This window comes from Copadichromis virginalis, linkage group LG20, assembly GCF_057382275.1.
Source record: "Copadichromis virginalis isolate Kocher_CV1m ecotype Utaka linkage group LG20, C_Virginalis_male_GT1.1, whole genome shotgun sequence".
Lineage (NCBI taxonomy): Eukaryota > Metazoa > Chordata > Actinopteri > Cichliformes > Cichlidae > Copadichromis > Copadichromis virginalis.
The window spans coordinates 26,346,498-26,370,822 of NC_140637.1; the positions used below are offsets into that span (position 1 = coordinate 26,346,498).

General features: G+C 39.3%; 2 protein-coding genes across 4 annotated transcripts in view; one reads left to right on the top strand and one right to left on the bottom strand.

Moving 5' to 3' along the window:
- On the bottom strand, nucleotides 1-12,040 carry dedd (death effector domain containing). The gene is made up of 5 exons (XM_085445073.1): nucleotides 11,685-12,040; nucleotides 9,640-10,271; nucleotides 7,337-7,441; nucleotides 7,097-7,234; nucleotides 1-2,650 (listed from the first exon to the last, which is right to left on the bottom strand). The coding sequence occupies exons 2-5, from the start codon at nucleotides 10,202-10,204 to the stop codon at nucleotides 2,244-2,246; spliced, it is 1,215 nt and encodes a 404-aa protein (XP_085301199.1). The 5' UTR covers nucleotides 10,205-10,271; nucleotides 11,685-12,040; the 3' UTR covers nucleotides 1-2,243.
- ccdc22 (CCC complex scaffolding subunit CCDC22) overlaps nucleotides 11,457-24,325 on the top strand; it is a 26,633-nt gene continuing 13,764 nt past the window's right edge. The window contains exons 1-4 of one of the 3 annotated variants that reach the window (XM_085445071.1): nucleotides 11,457-11,738; nucleotides 13,824-13,962; nucleotides 15,626-15,803; nucleotides 18,509-18,641. In XM_085445071.1, coding sequence (XP_085301197.1) covers nucleotides 13,946-13,962; nucleotides 15,626-15,803; nucleotides 18,509-18,641 — 328 coding nt within the window. In that variant the 5' untranslated portion in view covers nucleotides 11,457-11,738; nucleotides 13,824-13,945. Of the gene's footprint in view, nucleotides 11,739-13,823; nucleotides 13,963-14,914; nucleotides 15,390-15,625; nucleotides 15,804-18,508; nucleotides 18,642-24,325 lie in introns of those variants that run through there. The other 2 variants (XM_085445072.1, XM_085445070.1) reach the window with 2 other exon arrangements.

Sequence of the window (24,325 nt, forward strand, 5' to 3'; positions counted from 1 at the left end):
ACAGGTTGCATGCAATTTAATGTAAAAGCTGGATTTAACAACTACCATAAAATACAGTCAACATACACCTACCTATTTCCTAGATACGAACTTTTAACCTTAACATGAAATTCCACTGGATAAAAATATAAAATGTATGCCTCTTCTATATCATTCACAGTGGCCTGTCAAACTTGCATGTTCTGATATGTCCCAAAAGATGCCATTATGGCCAACACAATACGGGGCTTTTATTTCTTTCTTTCCTAGGATCAAAAATCATAATAAAAACACACGGAATTTTTATAAGGTTACATAAAACCAAATGCTAAATTCAGGTCACCATTTAACTAACTGATGAGAAGCTAGACAAGATTCAGTTACATTTTTAACACAAGTAAAATTTCATTACAACATTTGACAAAAAAAAAAATGCATATCTGTAATGCATTAAGAGAAAATATTAAGCTGGAAAGTGAACAACTGCATTAAAAACATAGTTTGCTGATTACACAGTACACATTTGCTTCTCTTGAGTACTGGCCTGTTCATGTCGTAGGAGATTTTAGGGTAGGCATACAGAAAAACAAAGGAAAATGTAAAATAGCAGAATTACAGATTGATGTTCCAGGTAACAGTACGCACTGAAATGATATTCAGCCTCCGATCTACTTCATCCTCGATATACTGCTATTACACATTTTCTAACTGAGCTTGCATTGGCCTGACATCAATGTCAATTAGTCATTTATCCTGATGAATTGCATCCAAAAAGATGATTCTGCATATCAACATTTGATGGTGAACACTAACATTAACATTACATGTCACTGCAAGAAATAGGGCCTACTTTGCAAAGTAGTAAAGTATAGTTTGGCGTGATGAAAGGGCATGTATATGTCAGACATTGATACATTCTTAGTCCTGTCTTACACTTGGATTTATTAAACATAACAAGTGGTTATAATTTTAGGGGCGGGGGGCCACATGTGGTTTTCACAGGCACCCATCCATTATTAGTTTCATGTTACACTGTGAAAGCCTCCTACTAGAAGCATATAATTGTGCAACTTAAATTGTGGAGGATCAACATGCTTTACATCTTGCTATTATATTATTTTGGCTTCTACAGTGCTATTTTTTTACGCTTTATTTTCTGTTTGAAAGTTACCATACCTGTGACAACTGCTTTTTAAGGGATGGGATGAAATGAGATGTGATGTTATTTCAACACCTCCTGTAGCACTATTAGAGGAGACAAGTTTAACTACATGCTCATGTTGTATCCATAGAAGAGATTGCTCTTTATACCAATTCTAAAGCTAAAGCTAGATGAGAGATTTGTAACCAATCACAGACAATCACTGACTCTCTGTCACCCACATCACTTTGGTCTGGCATCTTGCTTCCTGCACCTACTGACGTGACTGCACATACTGGTGTGAATTTCCCTGCTGTTTTACAGATTTGTGTTTAGTGTCATTATAAAATTTATTCAACATCAGTCTTGCTTCATAATTAACACAGCAAGTAGGTACAGGGTGACAAAGGAACTGACACACTTTCAAATCCATACATATTAAGAACACCACAAAAGTCCATTTCTCACTGGAAATAATTGAACACATTAGAATTATTCTCTTACATTGTTTCCATAAACTGGCAGTGACTTTACAATTGAATTTGAATTCACAGCTGTTGGCAGACAGAATGTGTTAAAGAATGCCAGGCACAGTAAAGGTGACAGGGAAAGAGAAGCTTGATCCTTGCAAAAGTGTTCACAGAACATTCTCTCGTTGGGTATGCCAAACAATTCTACCTGGAAAAACCTGGGGAAAAAAACCACAAAACAAGTCTAAAAATAAGTACATCTCCCACTGGGAGTAACTTGTGAGAATTAAGTGTTTCCTGCATTCAAAATAACTTCACCTTAAAACAGGATTGAACAGTATCTTTAGGTTAAAAGTTTTAAATGAGCTGAGCTAACATACCACAAACAAGAAATTGGTTAAATTCAATGCACTTGTTTGATTCCATCCTTGAAGAAAATGAACAATAATACCAACTTGTTTGCATCACCCCTTTGTTTTTGCCAACACAGTTCCATTTCTCTGTACATGCTATGGAAAGGGATGCCAAGTAGATAACATATGAACTTAGTTCTCAAATATTTAATGGGGTTGGCTGGAAGTTCTTCAGTTCCTTTCAGGCACCTTAAACAACAATCACATCTCACTCTACTCCCTACCACCTGGAGAATGTTTCTAAGATACAGAGTCTTTGTTACCCACTGCTGAGCTCCCTCCACTTGTGACCAAATTACGGAGCAGTTTGCGTCGACCAGCTTGGTAGTCCTCCTCATCAACATTGACTAACAGTTTTATAGCCTCGTGGCCTACAGCCTGTTTTAGGGAATCTGTGATAAAGACCCCTTTGAGGGCCTCTAACAATGATCCATTGATGTAGTCCCTCCAAAAGGCATCCAAGTAGGTGAGCTCAGAAAATTTGATGTCACAGATGATGGAGCCCAAGTCTCGCGATTTTAGGATAGTGTTGGCCTGGTTGAAGCGCTCAAATTGCCGCTCCACTGCCTCTTGCTTGTTGGAGAAGACGTTGCCCTGAAGTGCAGATTCATGCTGGCAGTACTCAGCACGAACTCGTAGACGAATATCTGAAAGGATTGAACAAAAACACAAAAAACAAGAGACTGTCAAAGTATTCTGGGCAACTTCTTTGTCATTAATTGTCTTGTAAATGTTGTACAAGATAATGATTATTTCAATCATTACAGTGTTAAAACAAACAAACAACAGAAGATATGCTTCAAACTCACACATCGCTTCTATACTATACCCTTCCTGATATTCCAAATAAAGCAACACTCCTAAAAGCAGCAGTCATATCAACTACAAATTACCACATGCTTTTTTCTGTTCAGTGCAATTTGCAGTAAATTGAGAGCTACAGAGCTCATAAACCACATGTGTAGTTTATTTAGGGGCGATCGTGGCTCAAGAGTTGGGAGTTCGCCTTGTAATCGGAAGGTTGCCGGTTCGAGCCCGGCTCGGACAGTCTCGGTCGTTGTGTCCTTGGGCAAGACACTTCACCCGTTGCCTACAGGTGGTGGTCAGAGGGCCCGGTGGCGCCAGTGTCCAGCAGCCTCGCCTCTGTCAGTGCGCCCCAGGGTGGCTGCGGCTACAATGTAGCTTGCCATCACCAGTGTGTGAATGGGTGGATGACTGGATCTGTAAAGCGCTTTGGGGTCCTTAGGGACTAGTAAAGCACTATATAAATACAGGCCATTTACCATTTAAATATATCCCACCCAAAATGTTAAGTTCTGAAAGGCAATAATAAGCAACAAGGCTAGATTAAAAAACAAAAGGTAGTTCGAGACCATGACTTTCATTGCAAAACTAATTGCACTGCTTTAGTTAATACAAAAGACTGCTTTGTTTCTACTCTTTTATCTCTTTGAACTGCGTGTGGACATTAAAGGTGAATCTTTGGATTGATTTAAAGTCAAACTAACAGAAGTTTCTCTGTTAAAATTTGCCTTTGCCCTCTTGCGGTGTACCTCAAGGGTCCTCTATTTTGTGTACCTCTATTTTGGGCCCATTAGGTTTGCTTTGAGGAAACATAATCTGTCTTTTCATCGTTTTGCTGATGAGATCCAGATTTATAATCATATGATATTCACTGCGGTTCTTGTTAAACTGCCTTAAAAACCTAATGAATTGGTTAAAGCAATACTTTTCGTCATTTTCATTAATGAAAGCAAAACAGAAATTGTTATATTTGGTGTGCTAACCAGCTGATAGACTGTGCTGCCTCTTTTGGCTACTTGGGCTCACACATCCATGAATCTGATAAAAACTTGAGTGGGACTATTGACAGCTCTTTCAACTTTGGAGAATGAATATATATATATATATATATATATATATATATATATATATATATATATATATATATATATATATATATATATATATATATATATACATACATACACATATATACATACATATATATACATACATATATATACATACATACATACATACATACATATATATATATATATATACATATATATATATATATATACATATATATATATATATATATATATATATATATATATATATATATATATATATATATATATATATATATATATATATATACATACACACACATACATACATACATACACACACACATATATATATATATATATATATATATATATATATATATATATATATATATATATATATATATATATATATATATATATATATATATATATATATATATATACACACACATAGAAGGCAGGAGAATAAACCAGCTGTTCTCCACAGAACCAGCAAAGGTGTACTCTCAGTGGCAAGGGAACAATAAGAGAACAGCACCACCAAGGCTGGAGACGGAGCAATACTGGAAGAGCATATGGGAGAAGGATGCAACCCATAACGGCAATGCTCAGTGGCTAGAGGATCTGAGGGCAGACCACAGCGACCTCCCTGAACAGGGTCCAGTAACCATCACAGTGGCAGATATCCAAGAAAGGGTCTCCAGTATGAAGAGTTGGACAGCACCAGGGCCCGACATGGTTCACGCCTACTGGCTGAAGAAGCTAACTGCACTCCACGAGCGTCTGGCAGCACAAATGAACCAGCTGCTAGTTAACGAGAGACACCCGGAATGGCTAACTGAAGGCCGGACGGTCCTGATCCCCAAGGACCCAAAGAAGGGACCGGTCCCCTCCAACTACCGACCAATAACCTGCCTCAGTACTACATGGAAGCTCCTGTCAGGCATCATATCGGCTAAGATGAACAGGCACATGGGTCAATACATGAGCGGGACACAGAAAGGAATTGGCAAGAATACCAGAGGCGCAAAACACCAGCTACTGGTAGACAGAACAATCAGCCGAGACTGCAAGACCAGACTGACCAACCTGTGCACTGCCTGGATTGATTACAAGAAGGCCTATGACTCAATGCCCCACAGCTGGATACTGGAATGCCTAGAATTGTACAAGATCAATGGGACCCTAAGAGCCTTCATCAGGAACTCAATGGGGATGTGGCGTACAACACTAGAGGCCAACTCCAAGCCCATAGCACAAGTCACCATCAAGTGCGGGATCTACCAAGGAGATGCTCTGTCCCCGCTGCTGTTCTGCATAGGCCTGAACCCCCTCAGTGAGATCATTAACAAGACTGGCTACGGATACCGACTACGGAACGGAGCAGTTGTCAGCCACCTCCTGTACATGGATGACATCAAGCTGTATGCCAAGAGTGAACGAGACATCGATTCACTGATCCACACTACCAGGATATACAGCAATGACATTGGAATGTCGTTCGGACTGGAGAAGTGTAGTCGGATGGTAACAAAGAGAGGGAAGGTAGTCAGAACTGAGGGGATTGAACTACCAGAAGGCAACATTGCAGACATAGAGGACAGTTACAAGTACTTGGGGATCCCGCAGGCGAATGGGAACCATGAAGAGGCCGCAAGAAAAGCTGCAACCACCAAGTACCTGCAGAGGGTCAGGCAAGTCCTGAGGAGTCAGCTGAATGGTAAGAACAAGATCCGGGCCATCAACACGTACGCCCTGCCCGTGATCAGGTACCCTGCTGGGGTAATAGGCTGGCCAAAGGAGGAGATAGAAGCCACTGACATAAAGACAAGAAAGCTCCTTACCATGCATGGAGGGTTTCACCCCAAGTCCAGCACCCTGAGGCTGTACGCTAAGCGGAAGGAAGGGGGCCGGGGACTGGTGAGTGTCAGCACCACAGTCCAGGATGAGACAACGAACATCCAAGAATACATTGGGAAGATGGCCCCAACTGACCGAGTGCTCAGTGAATACCTCAGGCAGCAGAAACCCAAGAAAGAGGAGGGAGACGAGGAACCATCATGGAAGGACAGGCCCCTGCACGGTATGTACCACCGGCAGATAGAGGAGGTGGCTGATATCCAGAAATCCTACCAGTGGCTGGACAAAGCTGGACTGAAAGACAGCACAGAGGCACTAATCATGGCAGCACAAGAACAAGCTCTGAGCACAAGATCCATAGAGGCTGGGGTCTATCACGCCAGGCAAGACCCCAGGTGCAGGCTGTGTAAAGATGCCCCAGAGACAATCCAGCACATAACAGCAGGGTGCAAGATGCTAGCAGGCAAGGCATACATGGAACGCCATAACCAAGTGGCCGGCATAGTGTACAGGAACATCTGTGCGGAGTATAACCTGGAAGTCCCGAGGTCAAAATGGGAGATGCCCCCAAGGGTGGTGGAGAATGACCAAGCTAAGATCCTGTGGGACTTCCAGATACAGACGGACAAAATGGTGGTGGCTAACCAACCGGACATAGTGGTGGTAGACAAACAGAAGAAGACGGCCGTAGTGATCGATGTAGCGGTTCCGAATGACAGCAATATCAGGAAGAAGGAACACGAGAAGCTGGAGAAATACCAAGGGCTCAGAGAAGAGCTCGAGAGGATGTGGAGGGTGAAGGTAACGGTGGTCCCCGTGGTAATCGGAGCACTAGGTGCGGTGACTCCCAAGATAGGCGAGTGGCTCCAGCAGATCCCGGGAACAACATCGGAGATCTCTGTCCAGAAGAGCGCAGTCCTGGGAACAGCTAAGATACTGCGCAGGACCCTCAAGCTCCCAGGCCTCTGGTAGAGGACCCGAGCTTGAAGGATAAACCGCCCCGCAGGGGCGTGCTGGGTGTTTATATATATATATATATATATATATATATATATATATATATATATATATATATATATATATATATATATATATATATATATATATATATATACACACATACACACACACATATATATATATATATATATATATATATATATATATATATATATATATATATATATATATATATATTTGTAAAAAAAACCCAAAACAAAACGATGCAGGGCTGTGATTGGATATGTTTGGTGTATGTGTGCACACACACACACATAAGATAGTAGAATAGAAACACTGATATTTCACTTTGTGGGACTAATAAAGGTATAACAAATCAAATCAGATAATGCAGTAGATGCAGTTTCTTCTTACCGCATGTTTGCTTCTCTCTGCAGTCAGCCGAAGAGTGAATTCTCTTCCGTTTGCGGTTTGGTACAGGAGGAGTTGGCTTTGTTTGTGCAGGACCCACGTGTGGTGCTGATGGGGAACAACAAATGACTGGCTGGGGACCTAGAAAACAACATTATTTTTATTATGTTTTTTAGTCATCTGAATCGTACTACAAAATGTGAATAGGAAGACATAAGCGTGCACTCAGATGTCAGAACCCACCTGTTCTTCTGTACGGTACAGTGTCTTTGTTCTGTACTCTTCCTCTTGGTAATATATATCGTACTGATGTCTCTTCCAGGTATTTATCAACAGGGTCTGGGCACACTGAAAAGAAATGATTTCTGATATTATTTTATTTCAAAAGCTAATGTGTGTGTGAATGACTGGTTGTGTAAAGCGCTTTGGGGTCCTAGTAGTAGTAAAGCGCTATACAAATACAGGCCATTTACCATTTAATCCTCTTCAAACTACAGGAATCAGTCACACATAATGCAAAGATGACATGCAGCAATCAACATTTATGTAAAGAACGGATTAAATTAGCTTTATATGTATCATTTTAATGTTTGCATTAAGACAATACACAAATAAGGTGACGGTTCTAGAATGATGTCTTTACTCCAAGCAACATGGTTATAAACAAAGGCTTTGAATGAAAATGGAACAGAATTAAATTTAAAAAAAAAAATCATGTTAAAAAAATGTAAAAAGTAAAAAGGCTTGAAATTCATGTTAGTGAGCCGGTGACACTGGATGATATTTCTGACTGCTGGATTGTTTTGTTTTGTTTTTTAAAGCTAGAGCTTAAATTACAGCATTGGGTATTACTGTTTAACATTACTGCATTTACTGTATATTGTCTCCTTAACTTCTTCTCCCCATGGTGTCTATTGTGCTGGCAGAGGAAAGCAAAGAGAAAGATGATATTTGCAACAGAAAAAAAGAAAAAAAAAAAAATCAGAAACTAGCATTATTAGTTAGTTCACATCCCATTTTATCTTAGGATGATATGGTATACCTCATAGTACCATATCACCCCAACAGGACGCGTCCTCAGACTGCTGGTTTACTTGTGTCACCGGGGTATTTAAAAGTAGAATGGGAGGCGGTGCCTTCAGCTTTCAGGGCCCTCTTCTGTGGTTTGGATTTGTGAAACAGACACCCTCTTCTACTTTTAAGGTTAGACTTAAAAATTTCCTTTTGATAAACTATATAGAGCTAGGGCTGTGCAATATTACCAAAAGTAATTTCTTATCCCGATAATGATGTATTATAACAAAATTCTGTGCATTTTCTGTAAATTCAGTGAACAGCTTATTTAATCACCACATCAAAAATACCATTTATTTTTTACACTTATATTAAACAATCAAAATGAAGTAAAGACTGGGCCTTAAGTAGCATTATCCCACAGTAAAACCCACTAGATGACGCACACAGTCACACAAGCGCTTCCCTGAGGCCTCTGGCTGTCATTACTGCTCCTGTGTGGTCGTCAGGCAAACATCCTGTCTCCAAACATCGACTGCAGTGTCAGTCTTGGATTAAGTGCACCGTTAAGCTAACACGGGGTGAGCTGCAGATGGCTGCCCCTACCGGAGCCTGGTTCTGCTAGCGATTACTTCCTGTTTAGGGGGAGTTTTTCCTTATCACCATCACAAAGTGCTTGCTCATGGGAGGTCATCTAATTGTTGTGGTTTTTCTGTTTAATTGTATGGTCTTTACCTTACAATACAAACACTGTGAGGCAACTATTGTTGTGACTTGGTGCTATATAACTTACTGAAGTGAACTGGTCTGCAACAATGCTTAAGTTATATGTCAAAGTAACATCCAGAAGACCTAAAGTTTCCCAGCAGAACATTACCCAAACATCACACTGCCTCTGCCAGCTTGCCTTCTTACCATAGTGCATCCTGGTGCCAGGTGGTCCCCAGTTTAGTGATGGAGATGCACATGTGATGTAAAAAAAATTGCAATTCATCAGACTAGGCACAGCTTTCCATTCCTCCATGGTCCAATGTTGACGCTTACTTGGCCACTGTTGGTACTTTTAGCAGTGGACGAGACCAGCATGGGCAACCTGACTGGCCTGCAGCTATGCAGCCCCATATGCAACAAGTTGTGATGTACTGTGTATTCTGACACATTTCTATCAAAACCAGCGTCCACTTTTTTTTTTGTTTAGCTACAGTACCTTGTCTGTTGGATCTGACCACATGGGCAAGCCTTCATTTTCCACATGCATCAGTGAGCCTTGGCTGCCCATGACCCGGTCAATAGTTTACAACTGTTTCTTCCTTGGATCACTTTTGATAGATACTACCTACTGCAGACTGGGGCACTGAGATGTCCCAATCCAGTTGTCTACCTATGACAATTTGGCCCTCGTCAACCTAACTAAAATCCATTTTTCCAGTTTTTCCTGCTTCACACCACTCTAATGTAAATTCCTGCATGAATGTGCAACTTATTTTTGTAGTCATTTATAGGACAACATGGAATTGGTTAGATTAACTCACCGGCCTGCCGTTTCCTGAGTGTGACATAAGGCAAAAGGTCATGGCGGGTGATAATCCTTAGAAGCTGCAGCACGTGTCTGAAGTTTGTCTCATCACAGCGACCCTGGCGCTCTAACGCCAGCAGAAAATCTCTTCCACTCCTGATGCCACCTCGCTCATACTCGTCAATCACATCAACAAACAGGAATGACAGTACCCTTACATCCCGATGTGTTAGCTGGGCTCCAACTATGTCAAACATACGGTGGAGTGAGTACAGCCCATGGGAGTTATCCACTGCTTCCTCGGGCCATGGTTCAAAGCCCCCATCTCTTCTGGTCAAGCTAGAGTTGGTGGAGGAAACAGAAACATTCCTGTTGACCAACTCCCCAGTAGTGGCTAAAGCACCAGGGCAGCCTGGCCTGCCTGTCAGAGGCCTATGTTCAAGAAGCCCAGCATTTGCACTGCTCTGACTCGACTCCAGCTGATTCGGGTGAATGTGAGGTCGGATCTGCTGAGCATTGGAGTTCTGAGCAAGCTGGGGAGGTATAAGAGCATTAGGGAGTTGAGGTTGTTGTGATGTCATCTCAGGGGCCAATGGTGACGAGGGATGCGAGAATCCCTGCAACTCCTCCTTCCAATCAATTGATGAACTACAAATAAGGAAAGGAACAAAGACATAAATTTTCAAGCACTTCTGATAAAGCTTACCGTTAGTGAACATAAACATGAATAACCAAACGTTAACATGATACAAACAAACAAATAGGATCACTCACATCTTACTTTTGGGAAGGCATTTCATAATTACAGTCACGGGTGGAAATTAAAATTTATCAGCCACTCAAGCATTTAACCTGCCACTATCTTAACCTGCCTGATGCTTCGTGGACCACGCCGTTGCTTTTTTATAACCATTCCCTTGTTTCCGGGTTTCAAAAAATGGCGGTTTTAATTTTCACGAACGAGACCGAGTGACGCTACTGACCAGCAGCCGTCTCATACCGCTACCTGGGCTGCAGCAGATATCTTGCGCTTAAACTGTATAATATATAATCTACATTTATTTCCTCTCCTAATATTTTACACTACAGTTCATTCTTCATTTACAAAATATGTGCTTTGCTAACCCCTGTGATTGCATATTCTGTAAACATCAACTCTTTGTGGGTGCGGACAAGATAAGAAAGTTTAACTTTTATACTTTTACAAAAAGTTGAATTATTTAGATGCCAGATGTTGGGTTGTTTGTTCTTCCCTTTCTTTATTAGAGGTTTCATACATTTTTAATGTCACAGACGCCTTCATTTACATCTGATGTTCACTTTTCCTCACTTATACAATCAAGCAATCCACTAGGTGAGATAATGTGAGATGAGAATTTCTAAACCAAAGCAAGGAAAAGGGTTTCTGACAGAGTATATCATACCCTAAAAATACCTAAAATAAAAATACTTTAATGACAATTACATTCCATACTGCATTCTGGGAACATTCAGACTGAATGCAAGTAAAATATCAATATAAATGGCCGTTACATCACGGTCCCAATGCCTGCGAAAACAACAAGCATTATAAATCACTAGTCAAATACGAAAATGTCTGCTTATGTTGTGGCGACTGTAATTCAAAGTCTTGTTAGCATTTATATAAATTCACGAGCCCAACTCACTTGAATAGTTTCTAAAATAAAATAAACAAGAACCACTTCCATCTGAGCAGCAAACCACAAAACAGGTTAACAGCTAGCCACGTACCAAACGGAAGTTAGCTAGAAAGCTAACTACATTTAAATAGATTTAAAGAAACTGCAGTTTGTTTGTTTTTCGTATGATTGCCACATCCCTGTTATTGTTCTCTAGCTTAATAACCACTAATATGTAAAGATTACGCAATACAATGCTACACCGATCTTTATGAATTACGTTATTTGTTGTGACTCCTCATCGATTTAGTCATGATTTCATGTAAGCTGTAACGTCACCTACCTACAGTAATAAGATCAGTAAAAAAAATTACAACGAAACAAAAGATATACATAATTATCAAAGATACATTTATGTTACCTTTAATGTGTCCTGATGAGTCCGAAGCTATCAAACTTCAGTAGGCAGCTAACGGTAAGTTAGCTTCTCGGGATGTAATAGCAACGCTTCTTTGAAGGTAGAAACCAAGTTTAGCTACGTTTAATGTTTTGGTCAACTGCACGATATTTGTTAAAGACATAGGTTCCCACCCTATTAACATGCGGCACTGCTGCTTTCAGGGTGAGTTTCAGATACGAGTTCGTTTAATGGTTTTGGTCTTCAGCCTGACACCGTGGGAAAATAAGGAAACAATTTTCAGTCTTCAGCTAAAATGAAAGAACTTCCAGTTCAATGATCAGTTCAGTTCCGGTGTTCGGGGTACTCAAATTAGCCACTCGCTTTGTGAAAACCCCTTGGTAGTACACAGACGCGCTTGTGTCTGTAGTTCAATATAATATTATCTATGAGTTTTTGTGCAACCTCATGACTGGATAGCTTATTAAAATGTAACATGGACGGTCTGTGTCAGTGGTTAACCTTATTCTTGTACGGATTCTCCTGTGATATTTGGTGATACTAGTTCATATCACCAAATCTGCTTCTGTCAAGATACGTGTATATGTATGTATATATATATATATATATATATATATATATATATATATATATATATATATATATATATATATATATATATATGTGTGTGTGTGTGTGTGTGTGTGTGTGTGTGTGTGTGTGTGTGTGTTTATACGTGTTTATTTTCTTCTGCAAATTAGCAAATCTAAATATAGTTTTACTTGAACATGTGAAAATATTTTTTTGAGATGTATACGTTTTTGTTGTTCAAATTTAGATGATGAGGATGTAAACCTGGGGGGTAGGGCTAAATAAGTATATACTTCTGCCTACTCCTTTTCAAACAACTGTATGGAATGATTTTATGAAACGTTGGTGAATGTATATGTTTGAAATAAAAAAGAACAGAACTGAACATAAATATATTTATTAGTTTGTGTTGTCAAACAAAACCTAACATTCAACCGCTGAAATAACAGCAGGCAGTATTTTGTTCTTTATTAGAGAACAAAATCTGTTCTCTAATAAAGTTGGGATTCTAAGTGACATTTACTGTTTGTCGTGTGAGGGTTACTAAGTAAGATCAGATTTTTTTTTACCTGAGATGTCAGGTAACGTTGCCCACATGTGACCAAAAGTAATTTTTTCATGTTCTTCGATACTGGAATATTTGTGTCGCTAGTTTAGTAAATTAGGATAAAACTAGAGATGGGAAGCTCCAAGAAGACATTTCGACATCCCGAAGTGCAGATGTTTCGAAACACTGCTCCAAAACGTGGTCCACAACACCGAGATCACGTGACCACGACAAACCCAGGTTTTGGTACCCCAGTTTCGACTGGTGGCGTACCATACCCAGTCTTTTGGACTGAGGCTTGTAATTATTGACTTCATATTTTTGATACTACCGTTTCAATTATATGCGCAATAATACCGTCTCTGTCATTATTATTTTTGCTGTGGATTGTGAAGACTAGACTATCCAATCTCTTAAACACTGGAATCTAAAGGATAATGAAATAAACATTATATAGATCTATAAATAATATATAAATAGCTTATTTTAATGATTACTGGAGAGAAAGCGAGAGACAGAGGCTGGTGGGTGAGCTCCATTCACTCCTATCATTGATTACTTTTAAAAAACAGCTAAAAACACATCTTTTTAAAACTGCCTTTTGCTAACTTTGTTTGTATTTTGTCTTTTTAATCTGTTATATCTTGTAAAGCACTTTGTGATCTCTATCTAGAAATGTGCTATATAAATAAAATTTTACTTACTTACTATCAGCAGAGAGAGAGAGAGAGAGAGAGAGCGAGCGGCACACTGGGCTGTAAAATCATTAAAAGATCTCAATAACAACAATACGCCTGCTTTAAGGAGAACATTTAGTTTTGTCTGCTTTCAACAGAAAATGTCATTTGCAGCATTAAGTGACTTCATCCTCACTACAATCCGTATACTTACACATGCGCCGCCATAAAGAATATGTTTATACTATAAAAAGAGGCGCCAATAAAACTAATCCATCAATTACAGGCGATCTATTTCTTAACAATTTTCATGACAGATGTGTGGGTTTTTTTCTTTTTCTTATGCAGGTTCACTATGACCAAAACTCCAGACTCCCAGTAAAACATCACGCCAGTGTCACAAGATAAAGTTCAGGAAAGTTTCTGCATAGTTCAGAGGCTGCTCAGCAGAGGATGAAGATGTGCGTGAAATGGACTGTTACGATTGGTCAGAATTATCCCATGAAAATGTTAACTTTTTTTTTATAAAGAAGGAAAACACATGTAGTCTTTTCATTTAAATGTATATTTTTAAGTTAATTAAAATCAAAGCTAACGCTATGCCAGCTTCTCACTTTGGTTGACAGTGTAAAACCAACCTGATGACATGAACTTCCAGAAAACCTAAAAGTCAAACAAACACATTCAAAGTTTCAGGGCTGTGAGCACAAACAAAACGTCTGAGCCCCAAAACAGCTGTAAATCAGTGTGGTCGTTACAGTGAACATCGCAGACTTTTCTCTGTTTGTTTTACTATATAAATTGATTTATTGTGAGCAGCAGGAATATTAACAGATGGAGAAATTTGCTGAAGCACATCGATCACTATAGTCACAGATCTGTCTTTAACAGTCTCATTATTTTTTCCCCCTTGTTTGTATGAAAACATCTGCTGATCACAATTACTGACAGTCTGATATAATAAGTAGCTTTGCTTGAAATTGTGCAGGGCATGTCTGCGGGGATGGGGTTGGGTTTCGAAGCCTCAATAAAGTTTCGACACAACTGCTTTGTTTCAGAGTGTCACAAAGCCTCGCTTTGCCATTCACTAGATAAAACCCAGTAATCAATTTTAGAAATTTACTCTTGAGCCGTGCGCCATTATTTAGAAAATATTCCACCACCGCCGCGCTGTGAATCTTGGGATGGTTTGGGCCACGAAGGAAAAAGGAGGCTACACATCGAGGCTTTTGAATGCGCCCTTCGAAGGCTGCAGCCCCTGAATTGGGACACGGCTATGTATGATATATATATTTTAAATAAAGTTGAAGAAAAAAAAACGTTATCATAGTCATGAGACTGTCTTTATGGTGCATTCTGGGAACTGTATTTTGGCGAGTTTTCATTTCTCATTCATTCTCGCTGACAGTAAGTCTAGAATAAAACTCAACCTCCCAGAAACACCGCGTTCACACATTATTCGATTGGCTTGGTACTTCGTTTCCACACTGTAGGAGACACAGAAGTGTCAGATTTATTTAGTTTGATAGAGAAATCCCCGGTCAGGTTCAGTTTGCAGGGAATGAAGAAAACTAATTACAAAAGAAGCTGTTTTGTAGCGAATGGTCTCCAACGCAGCGGATAATTACAATGCGTTTTGCCGATATAAGGAGTGGCAGTCGTGCTAAGTAACTGGTCTCTATTTTCAAGCTAGCAGAAGATGGAATGTACCTTAACTGTGTTTTATGCATGGAAATGATGCTAATACTTTAGCTTTAACCAGTACCAGCGAAGTCGATGTTCATATTTCGCCTCACTGTCACCGGATGCTTTGCTGTTATCCAGTTGGTTAGCTAGTTTAGCTTCTTTCAGAGAAGCTCCGGCCATGGAGGAAGTTGATAAAATTCTGATTCACGCCCTAAAACAGGTTGGGACGTAAGTATCAACAACAGGGTTTCATAAATGCCAAGCAGTGCACTGTGATCTTAAAAGTAAGCATAAGTTACCGAGCTGACATGTTTACAGGCTAATGGGAAGTTTTCCGCTCAGTCCTGTGTTGAACCAGCCCCAGTCATATGATCATGCTGTATGTGGGTTATTTGAAGCTTGTGTGGATACGACCAGCTTTGTAGCAGCTAAGAGTTATTTTTTTTTGTCTTCGTGTCCCGCAGGGAAGTGCCTGAAGAAATTAATAGCGTGAAACAGTTCAGTAGTGAGCTGATAGTAGAGGCGGTGGTCAGATGTATTCGGGTGATCGATCCTGGTCTGAGCAGCACGCTGGCCACCTCCCTCCCTCCGGGTATGTCTGCCCGCTTCAGAGTGGGCATGAGCCTGGCACAGGCCTGTCAGGTAAGATATCTGAATGGAACTGTTGTCCCCTGTTATCACTGGCTGAATCCAGTCAGGCAATTGGCAGTGTTCAGACACAAACACTGTAAGCAGTTGTCTACTTAAAGAGTTTTTGCACAACTAGTTCTTCGCAACAGGAATCATTAACTGGTAGAGAAAGTACAATTAGGAACCCCACCTACACGTTGTTTCTCTTTTCACCATGGAAAGAAGAATGTGAAAAAAGCTGACAACCTAGTTTTTTCCAAAACAGTTCAATGTAAATAAAACGCAGTGATAGACCCTGATGGTTTTAATGCCATAGCTTATCTGCTGTTTGTATGAGAATTAAAAAGTGTGATAGCTCTGGGTCCCAATGATTTTCTGTCTCTTTGTTTTACAAGAGAGAAAGGGTCATCTTCTAGTAGTGATGTTTTTTTTTGTTCTGTAAAGATGCTGTGAGTAAGGGATTGATCAAAGTTATTCAAGATGACTTCTAACATCGTTAGTGTGCATCTTTCCACCACTTCCCCCAGTGTGTCCAGTCTGGCTCCAATTACAGAGCTAGTTTATTTTTAGGATGGGAGATGTTATCAGAACGAGAATGTGATCAGCTCTAAGCTGTGAGCGCAGTGCCATAACCTTGGCTCTGTCCTAAAACTCTTCGCTCATTTCTCATGCTGAGAGGTGAGGTGAGCCCCACTTACTGCAATTTAATGCCGCAGTTTTCATGAAACACTGCAGAAATGAACTGAAATGAGCTTTTTCTTGGCACTGTGCACACACTGAGCGGCTTCTCTCTGCTGAATCTGTAACAACAAAATGTGGCACAATAAGTGATCTGACGGTAAATACAGTTTTGGGTTCTTCTTTATATTGTACAATCCAGCTGTTCCACATAGATGTCAGGTTTGTAGGGAAAATCTCCTCCTTTAGATAAATCTTGCACCACACCTGAATCCTAATCCTCTGAACCCTGTGCTCAGTGCGGAATGATTTCTATCAGAAGCATATTGATTTTCCTTTATCTGAGCTGACGCACTGTTTTCAGAGAAAAACATTTGTGTGAAGTCTGAGCTTACACTGAATTATTTTGGTTAGCAGGCCTGCAGCGGCTCCCTCACACTCCCTCTAGATTTTTCACGCTGCTCCTGGGAGAATGTTGGTTTTTACTGAAGTGAACTGCCTGCATCTTTGTATGTAAACTACAGCACATTGTTTGTAGATCACCTTGCAAATTTTGGCCCACTTTGCCTCATAGGATATAGAATGAATCCTAAGGACTGCAGTACTTCAATGGACAGTACTGATGAACACTGATAATGCTTGAGCACACTTAGTTAATATTGATCATTATTATAGAGCTTATACGGCGGTCTGTGCTCTTTATGGAGCAACGACTCCATAATCCAGCTGTATGATGTTCAGCTGTGAGTTTAACAGGCTGTTGTTTTTTTTTTTTTAATATATATATAAATATATCAGGCAGTTATGACAGGAAATGAAAAAGGAATAACAATGAAAATGCTTATTTTGTTGATGTTTTTATGAATGGTCAGATGATCCTTTGCAGTGGGATGGAGCTTTCTCTCCCCCTTTCATAAAGGATTGTCCTTGAAGAATTAGAATTAGTTACTGTGTGGATCTTTTCGGGGTTTTTCTTGCATGGTTGAATTTGACCTTCCTTTCATGAATGGATCCTTAATAAAATAAATGATTAATTTTACAGTTTCCAAGTTACATGATCTTTTCTCACTTGAACCCACTGAGTTTGGTTTTGTCAGCATTGTCTGTTGTATACAGATATTTCTATTTTTCATTCTTCTCATTACTAAAATTTGTATCAATAAATATTTTTCTTAAATTGTGAAATTATTTCTTTCTGAGTGATGAACCTGTTCTGTCTTTACTTTTGAAAGATTCTACCTTCCTGGGATCCTCTTTTTACACCCAGTCATGAGTGCATTATTTATTTTTGGCTGAGCGTTACACAAATTTAATTCCCTTGTTGCTTGTACCTCAGTGTCTCCTGTGGTAGTTAACACATTATGAATGAAGACGTGAATCCTTGGAAGTGTTCCATCAGGAAGGACATGCGATGTAAATATTTACCAAATAAAAGATGAAAGAAGATGTTTTTCACCTCAGCTGTAAAACACTGATGTTTATGGGTATTGTCGACTCGTGACCCTGTTGGGCAGATGAGCGACGTGGTTATCCAAGTTTGTCAATGCAATAACTTGAGAATCAGGTGCCGTCTGAGTTGAAATTGATAACATCAGTGTATCTACTAAAAATCTCAGATGAATTTGAATTTGAGTGACCTCGACCTCAAGGACAAGGTCAGAGGTTAAAGTTTCTGAAAATCTTGTGAGTGCGATAACTTGAGTATGAGGTGACATAAGATTTTAAAAGTATACCACAGGTGAATCTACTCGGAGGCTGAGGGGTACTGCTGGCTGCTGCCAGTATTGTCTTTGTACTATTTTAAATTTAATATAGGCTTCAAATGATTTATTGCACAGCTTAACAAGTTATAGCCTGTACTGGAGTTTTGGCTTATCTTTCTCATCAGGTGAAATTTCTAAATTGTTAATGACAACTGAGAAATTCAGTGAGTGATGAAGCAAATAATGTTCACCGAAGATATAAGAGCAAAATTGCGTATTATTAGAAAAGTACAAAATTAGCTTTCTGTTGTCTCAAAGTAAATTCTTATTTTTCAGGACATTGGATACAAAGGAGAGCTAGGATACCAGACTTTTCTGTACAGCAGTGAACCAGAGATCCGCTCCCTGCTCATGTTTCTGGTGGAGAAGCTGCCCAGAGAAAGTGCTGAGACTTCAGACCAGCCGACAGGTGCACTGACACAGTTTATCTCTGGCATACACATAGTTTCATATAATATTGGAGATATAGACTATATTGTCTAGTAATTGTTGTTTTACTTTAGCCTCTAATGTTAGATGTAATTAGAGTATTATGAGATACAGCTACAGGTAAATTCAAAGGTCTTATTTTGTGAATTTTTTTTCTGTCAGTGCAAATCTTTTTGAGACACTCGAGTAGAAAATGTCTCTGACATTCAGCAGACATTAAAACAACCCACTGACCCAGGCAACCTGATGGACAGACAAAGGCTGTTGTTGTGTTAACTGCCTGAAAAGCACGAGGCCCTGATCAAATGGCTAAAAAGAGAACTGATAGAATAAGGTCTTGGCACTACAGGCTATATGAACAGGGGCAAGGCCATAAAAGGCTTTATATCTTATTAATAACATTTTCAAATTAATTCTACATTTCGCTGGAAGCCACAACAGAAGTGATTTGCCAATTCAGCCAAGTTGTTGAATGTTGTCATCCTGCCGGGCAGGCAGACAGGTGGCTGACATAAACAACCCAGTTTGTGATAACTTGAGATTAAAGCGATGTAGGAGTTTCAAATTGATGCCGTAGTTTTGTCTACTAATAGCTAGAACATACAACTTTGACAAGTATGAAGCTCAGTGACCTCCACCTCAAGGTCAGGGTTCAGAGGTCACGTTTTATGAAAATCTTGTGGATGCGATAACTCGAGAACTAAGTAACGGAGGAGTTTCAAATTGATACCATAGGTGCATCTTCTAGAAGGCTGAGGGGTACTGCTGGCTGCCACCAGTATTTTCCTTGCTGTTATATCTATAAACCACGTTTGTAGTGGCGATCCTGTGAGGACTAGGGATGGAAATTGAGAGCTGGTTCTCTACAAAAATAGATTCCCAGTAGTCCAATTCCTTGTAATTGTTAATATGCCTGCATATCAATCCCACTTATTGGTTCTTACAGTCAGCTGATTTCAGTCTGTGTGTCAGAGGAGAAAAATAGTGGCAACACAACTTCAGCTTTTGATGAGCAGACAGATTGCAGCCTGTGTTTCTACCTGGTCGTGTTTCTACAGTAGAATCACCTACTTTGAAGTGTCTTTGTTCTGGTTTTACATCTTTGATTTGTTAATTGATAAGTTATTGATAAATGATATTGATAATGGACTCAGAATCGCCAAATTCTTATCAATTCCCACCCGTAATGAAGAACAAATATGTGTGAAAAAAGCCAAACAAACAAAAAATGGTTGTTCTTGAGATCAAACATATCTTGGTTTTTAAAAAAAATCATTTACATATATATGTATATACAGGTGCAGATAGGACCGCCTTACTGGAGGGTAAGTGGTATGACGCCCGATCTATAGGGAAGTTTTGGGTTCGGGAGACATGAGCAAAGGTAGCTATTTCCAGTGACAGGAAATAGCTAAATAGTTAACACTCTGTGGAATGCTAAGATCTAGCCTAAGAAGGCTGAGATATGCCCTGAAGCGAGAAGAGGTCTTTGAATAACGGTTATGCAGAAAGACCATTTAGGGTTGGTTGCTCTGCCCTGTCGCCAAGTTTCTAAGTAAGTATATTTCTAAAGGTGACTTTGACATGGAATTCTCACCAGATGTTGGTAACAACCCATCCAATCACCACATGCAAGGAAATCAAACCTTAGATGTCCAACAATTAAGTTCTGTAATAATGAGAAATAACACAGGGACTGAATTTACTGAAACTTATTGAATACATCATAAAGTAGCATTTGTTGGTGCTGATAGCTTCAAGATGCCTCCTGATTGGAGAGGCTAGTTGCAGCATTGCTCAGGTGTGATTTTGGCCCAGTCTTCTATGAACTCTGAGCTTTAGTTCTTAAAATTTTCAGTAGATTCAGATGAGATGATTGTCTGGGCCATTCTATTAGCCGAGTTTTCCTCGGCTGTGTTTGGGATCATTATCTTACTGAAACGTTCACCTCGTTTCATTTCCATCATCCTGGTAGATGGCAGCAGATTTTTATCAAGAACGTCTTGGTACATTTTTCCATTCATCATTCCTTTAGTTATGTGAAATCCTGTAGCTGAAAAACAGCCCTCATGATGTTCCCACCTCCAAATATCACTGTTAGTATGGCATTTTGGGGTCATATGCAGTGTCGTTTGACCTCCAGACTTTATGGTATATTATGACATCCAAAGAGTTCTATTTTGGTCCCATCAACAGGGAATATGCTCCCAGTATTTCACAGGCTTGTTTAAATGTCTAAACTTTGAATGTGCTTCAACGTGCTCTTTCTTCAGCAGTGGAGTATTGCATGATGGAGCATGCATGCAGGTCATGGCGGTGGAGTGCATCACCTGTTGTCATCTTTGAAACGTTGTTTTTCTGTCCAGTGGTTCTTGTTTTAGCTCCTCTGTCTGAAATCTTGGGGGCGAGGGGGGTTGCCTGAGCCTTTGTGATTATTACTAGCATTATTACGTTGTGGTGGGATTGCTGTCATTCCTAATCGCTTCCACTTTATTAAAATACCACAAACAGTTGACTGTGGAATATTTATTTGTGCAGGCGGCATCCTGGAATTCAATGATTCATTTGTGAAATGCTACATTTTCTTATTTTGAATATTGGATCAATTTGAAATTGATGACAGTAGCATGTATCAAAAGCTAGGACGGGGCCATGTTTACCCCTGTGTAGCATGCTCTCCTCTTTTAACAACAATTGGTTAATATAGACACAGGGACATATCTACGGTGGCCCCTAGAGACAAAGCACGTACAAACCCCAAAACACGTACAAACCCCAAAACACTTGCAAACCCCAAAACACTTGCAAACCCCAAAACACTTGCAACTAGGGGCAGTGTTGAGCTCAATTTGCAAAATAAACGGCAAGTTTGTCTGTATGGGACGGTCTAGTCTCCGTCGCGCTTCCCAGGTTGCCTAGCAACCATGATACTAACCGCTAGAAACATACAACTTGGTTTGACAGAAATGAAGGAGAACATATTTTGTTCATTTGTTTGTTTGTTTCTACAAGAGCTTTGTGTGATTTGATAAGTATCTGAGGCTGAGACCACAGGACAGTAAAACATGATTTTTGGGCTTCATTTCTGTACTGAACAGTCATTTAAGATTAGTTAGTAAATAAGAATTAGCTGATGTTGTTCATGAGACTAAAGTCATATCACTTTGGTAATGTAAATATAATATGGCCAATATTATAGTTATTATATTAATCATTATTAGCTATTACAGCAGTGAACATGAACTCTGTGCCAAATAGGGCTGCTCAATTAATCGAATTTTAATCACGATTACGATCTGGGCTTTCAACGATCATTAAAAATGACTGAGCCGATTATTAGCCCCTCCCTCATGCTTTACTCTCGCGCTGCTCCGTGTGGCAAATCAAGCGCACTGCTCTGCATTTCGAACACGCGTCACAACAATTAAGAGGACCCGAGGGAAGCTCGGAAAGCTAAGCAGAAGTTATTTGGAGAGGAGTGGACTGCCGTTGGTTGAAAAGAGAGGTAAAAAAAAAAAAAAACTTCAGTGGTGTGGAAACATTATGGGTTCGCGGAGTCAGACGTGGATCAAGTAGACACAGTGTGTAAACTTTGCTATGGTGTCGTAGCTGCACCACAGAGCAACACTGCAAAGTTTACATTTTTCATTTATTTCTTTTATTGCAAACATTTGCACTGTTATCAGTATTTGCACACTATTTTATATTATTTTTTAAAGTAATTATTCAATACATTGTTATTGTTAACCCTTTAAAGCCGGTCAGAGCAGCATGCTCGTTTTGTATAACTATTTTTAAATCCCTGTAGAACCTGAACCGCTAAGCTAGCACAATAAATTTTTTTCCATATGAAACCAGAGGAGTTGTACTTACATCTTATGCCATCAGCTTGTCCTAGGTCACGGTTTCCTTCCACATATAGCTTTGCAAAAATTGCATAAAAAGCGCTTGCAGGAACAAAAACATAATATTCCAGAAACACGCTTTGCCGATCCGATCAGCTGTTCTTAACACTTCCCACATTGTCAACGCGAACTATCGCAAGTGACGTCATTTTCGCGGAAAATGTAGTTTTTTACTTGTAGGCCTTAGAACTCGAATTGCACTGCTGGAAATAGTTTATTTTGATGCACATGCACATTCTTTGCAAATTTGCATCATAGGATTGTTTTTTTGTTTTTCCTGCAGTATATAAAAATTGCTGTATCTCCAAAAATAAAACTATGAAGACACTCAAAATAAATTTCCTGTTGTTGTAAACTATTTTTTGCAACTTTTTTGTATTTAAAGTTTTGAGGGATAAGCCTCTTAAATTTCTCCAAGTAGAAATATATGTAAAAAAAACAAAAACGATTTTCAATTTTTTTGTAGTTTATTGCACTTTTTTGCAATTAATGTAGTTACTATGGACTTAATACATACACATTTTTAAAATATGGGCTATAACAGTTGTATTGATGTATAGCAACTTGAAATGCTCCCACAAATGGCACTACAGCATGTAAAAAAAATATTATAAGCTCTGGCGGACTTGGTTCTATGGTAGATCTTAAAGGGTTAAATAAATATCGTCAAATAATCGAGATCTCAATTTCAGTGAAAATAATCGTGATTATCATTTTTGCCATAATCGAGCAGCCCTAGTGCCAAATACTGAGCTTCAGTACAGATTCAAGTTGCAGTTATTTATATGTCTTATCACCTTAAATCTTCACTCAAAGACAAGTATCTTTGACAGTGTGTATATAGGTGTATCATATATAAGAGACAAATGTTGTTCCTTCAGTATGTTGGCATTACTAAATTTGGCTCATTGCTTACATATATTTATAAAAAGAAAATGTACGGGCTGTAATAACTGTTTCTGATAAAATGAAGAGTAGACTGATATATGAAATATTCCTTTATTGGGTGAGAAAATCATACCATGTCATAACTGCTTTAAGTCATACAGAATAGATATCAGAGCCTTAAACAGGCTGGCTTCTGCTAAATGGGTCAAACTGGGCAGAAAGTATACAAACACATAACATCCTTACAGAATATGATGTAACACTATAGATCAACTTACCTCAGAATATATAAAGCATATAAACAATTACAGCAATATGATGCAACAAACACAGGAGTGCTACTAATCCCAAATACTCAAAGCTTCATAGAACTGAAACAAACATTTATTTTTAGGTCCATTCTGCTGCTGATACATACTTTAGGTTTCTGAATATTACACTTGTTGCTGCCTTTCATAGTGTGTAACTTGAAGGCCCTGAGTACTTTCTCCCACACTGAAAACACTGGAATGATATAATTATTTGAACATTACCTAATAAGACTGATTCAGGACAGACAATTAGTTATTTCAAACTTTTCTAGCAGTCCTTCACAAACAGGGAACAGTCTGTCTATTCTCTCCATCTGTCAGCTGGCTCTTCCTCCTCCTCTTCCTCACATACTGCTGAGATTGTCCTGGTGGATCATCAGGGGTGCAAAGCCTCACAGATGATGTGCAGCAGTGGGTCCCTCAGTCTGTCCTCACTCTGGACACTTGCAGTTGTCACACATGGAAATCAAATGTGTGATAAGCTGCAAGATTCAAACACAAGTGTAACTTATAAACACATGTTCATACTTTTATTCCACAATCAGAGAGAAAGAAAAAGA

Bases quoted from the DNA above. Each gene is read 5' to 3' on its own strand.
- dedd (XM_085445073.1), bottom strand. From the start codon at position 10,204: ATGACATCACAACAACCTCAACTCCCTAATGCTCTTATACCTCCCCAG. The intron at 7,442-9,639 runs GTGAGTTAATCT...ATTTCTTTTCAG, and splicing joins ACTCAGGAAACGGCAGGCCG to TGTGCCCAGACCCTGTTGAT. The intron at 2,651-7,096 runs GTAAGAAGAAAC...CAATCCTTTCAG, and splicing joins CAGAGAGAAGCAAACATGCG to ATATTCGTCTACGAGTTCGT.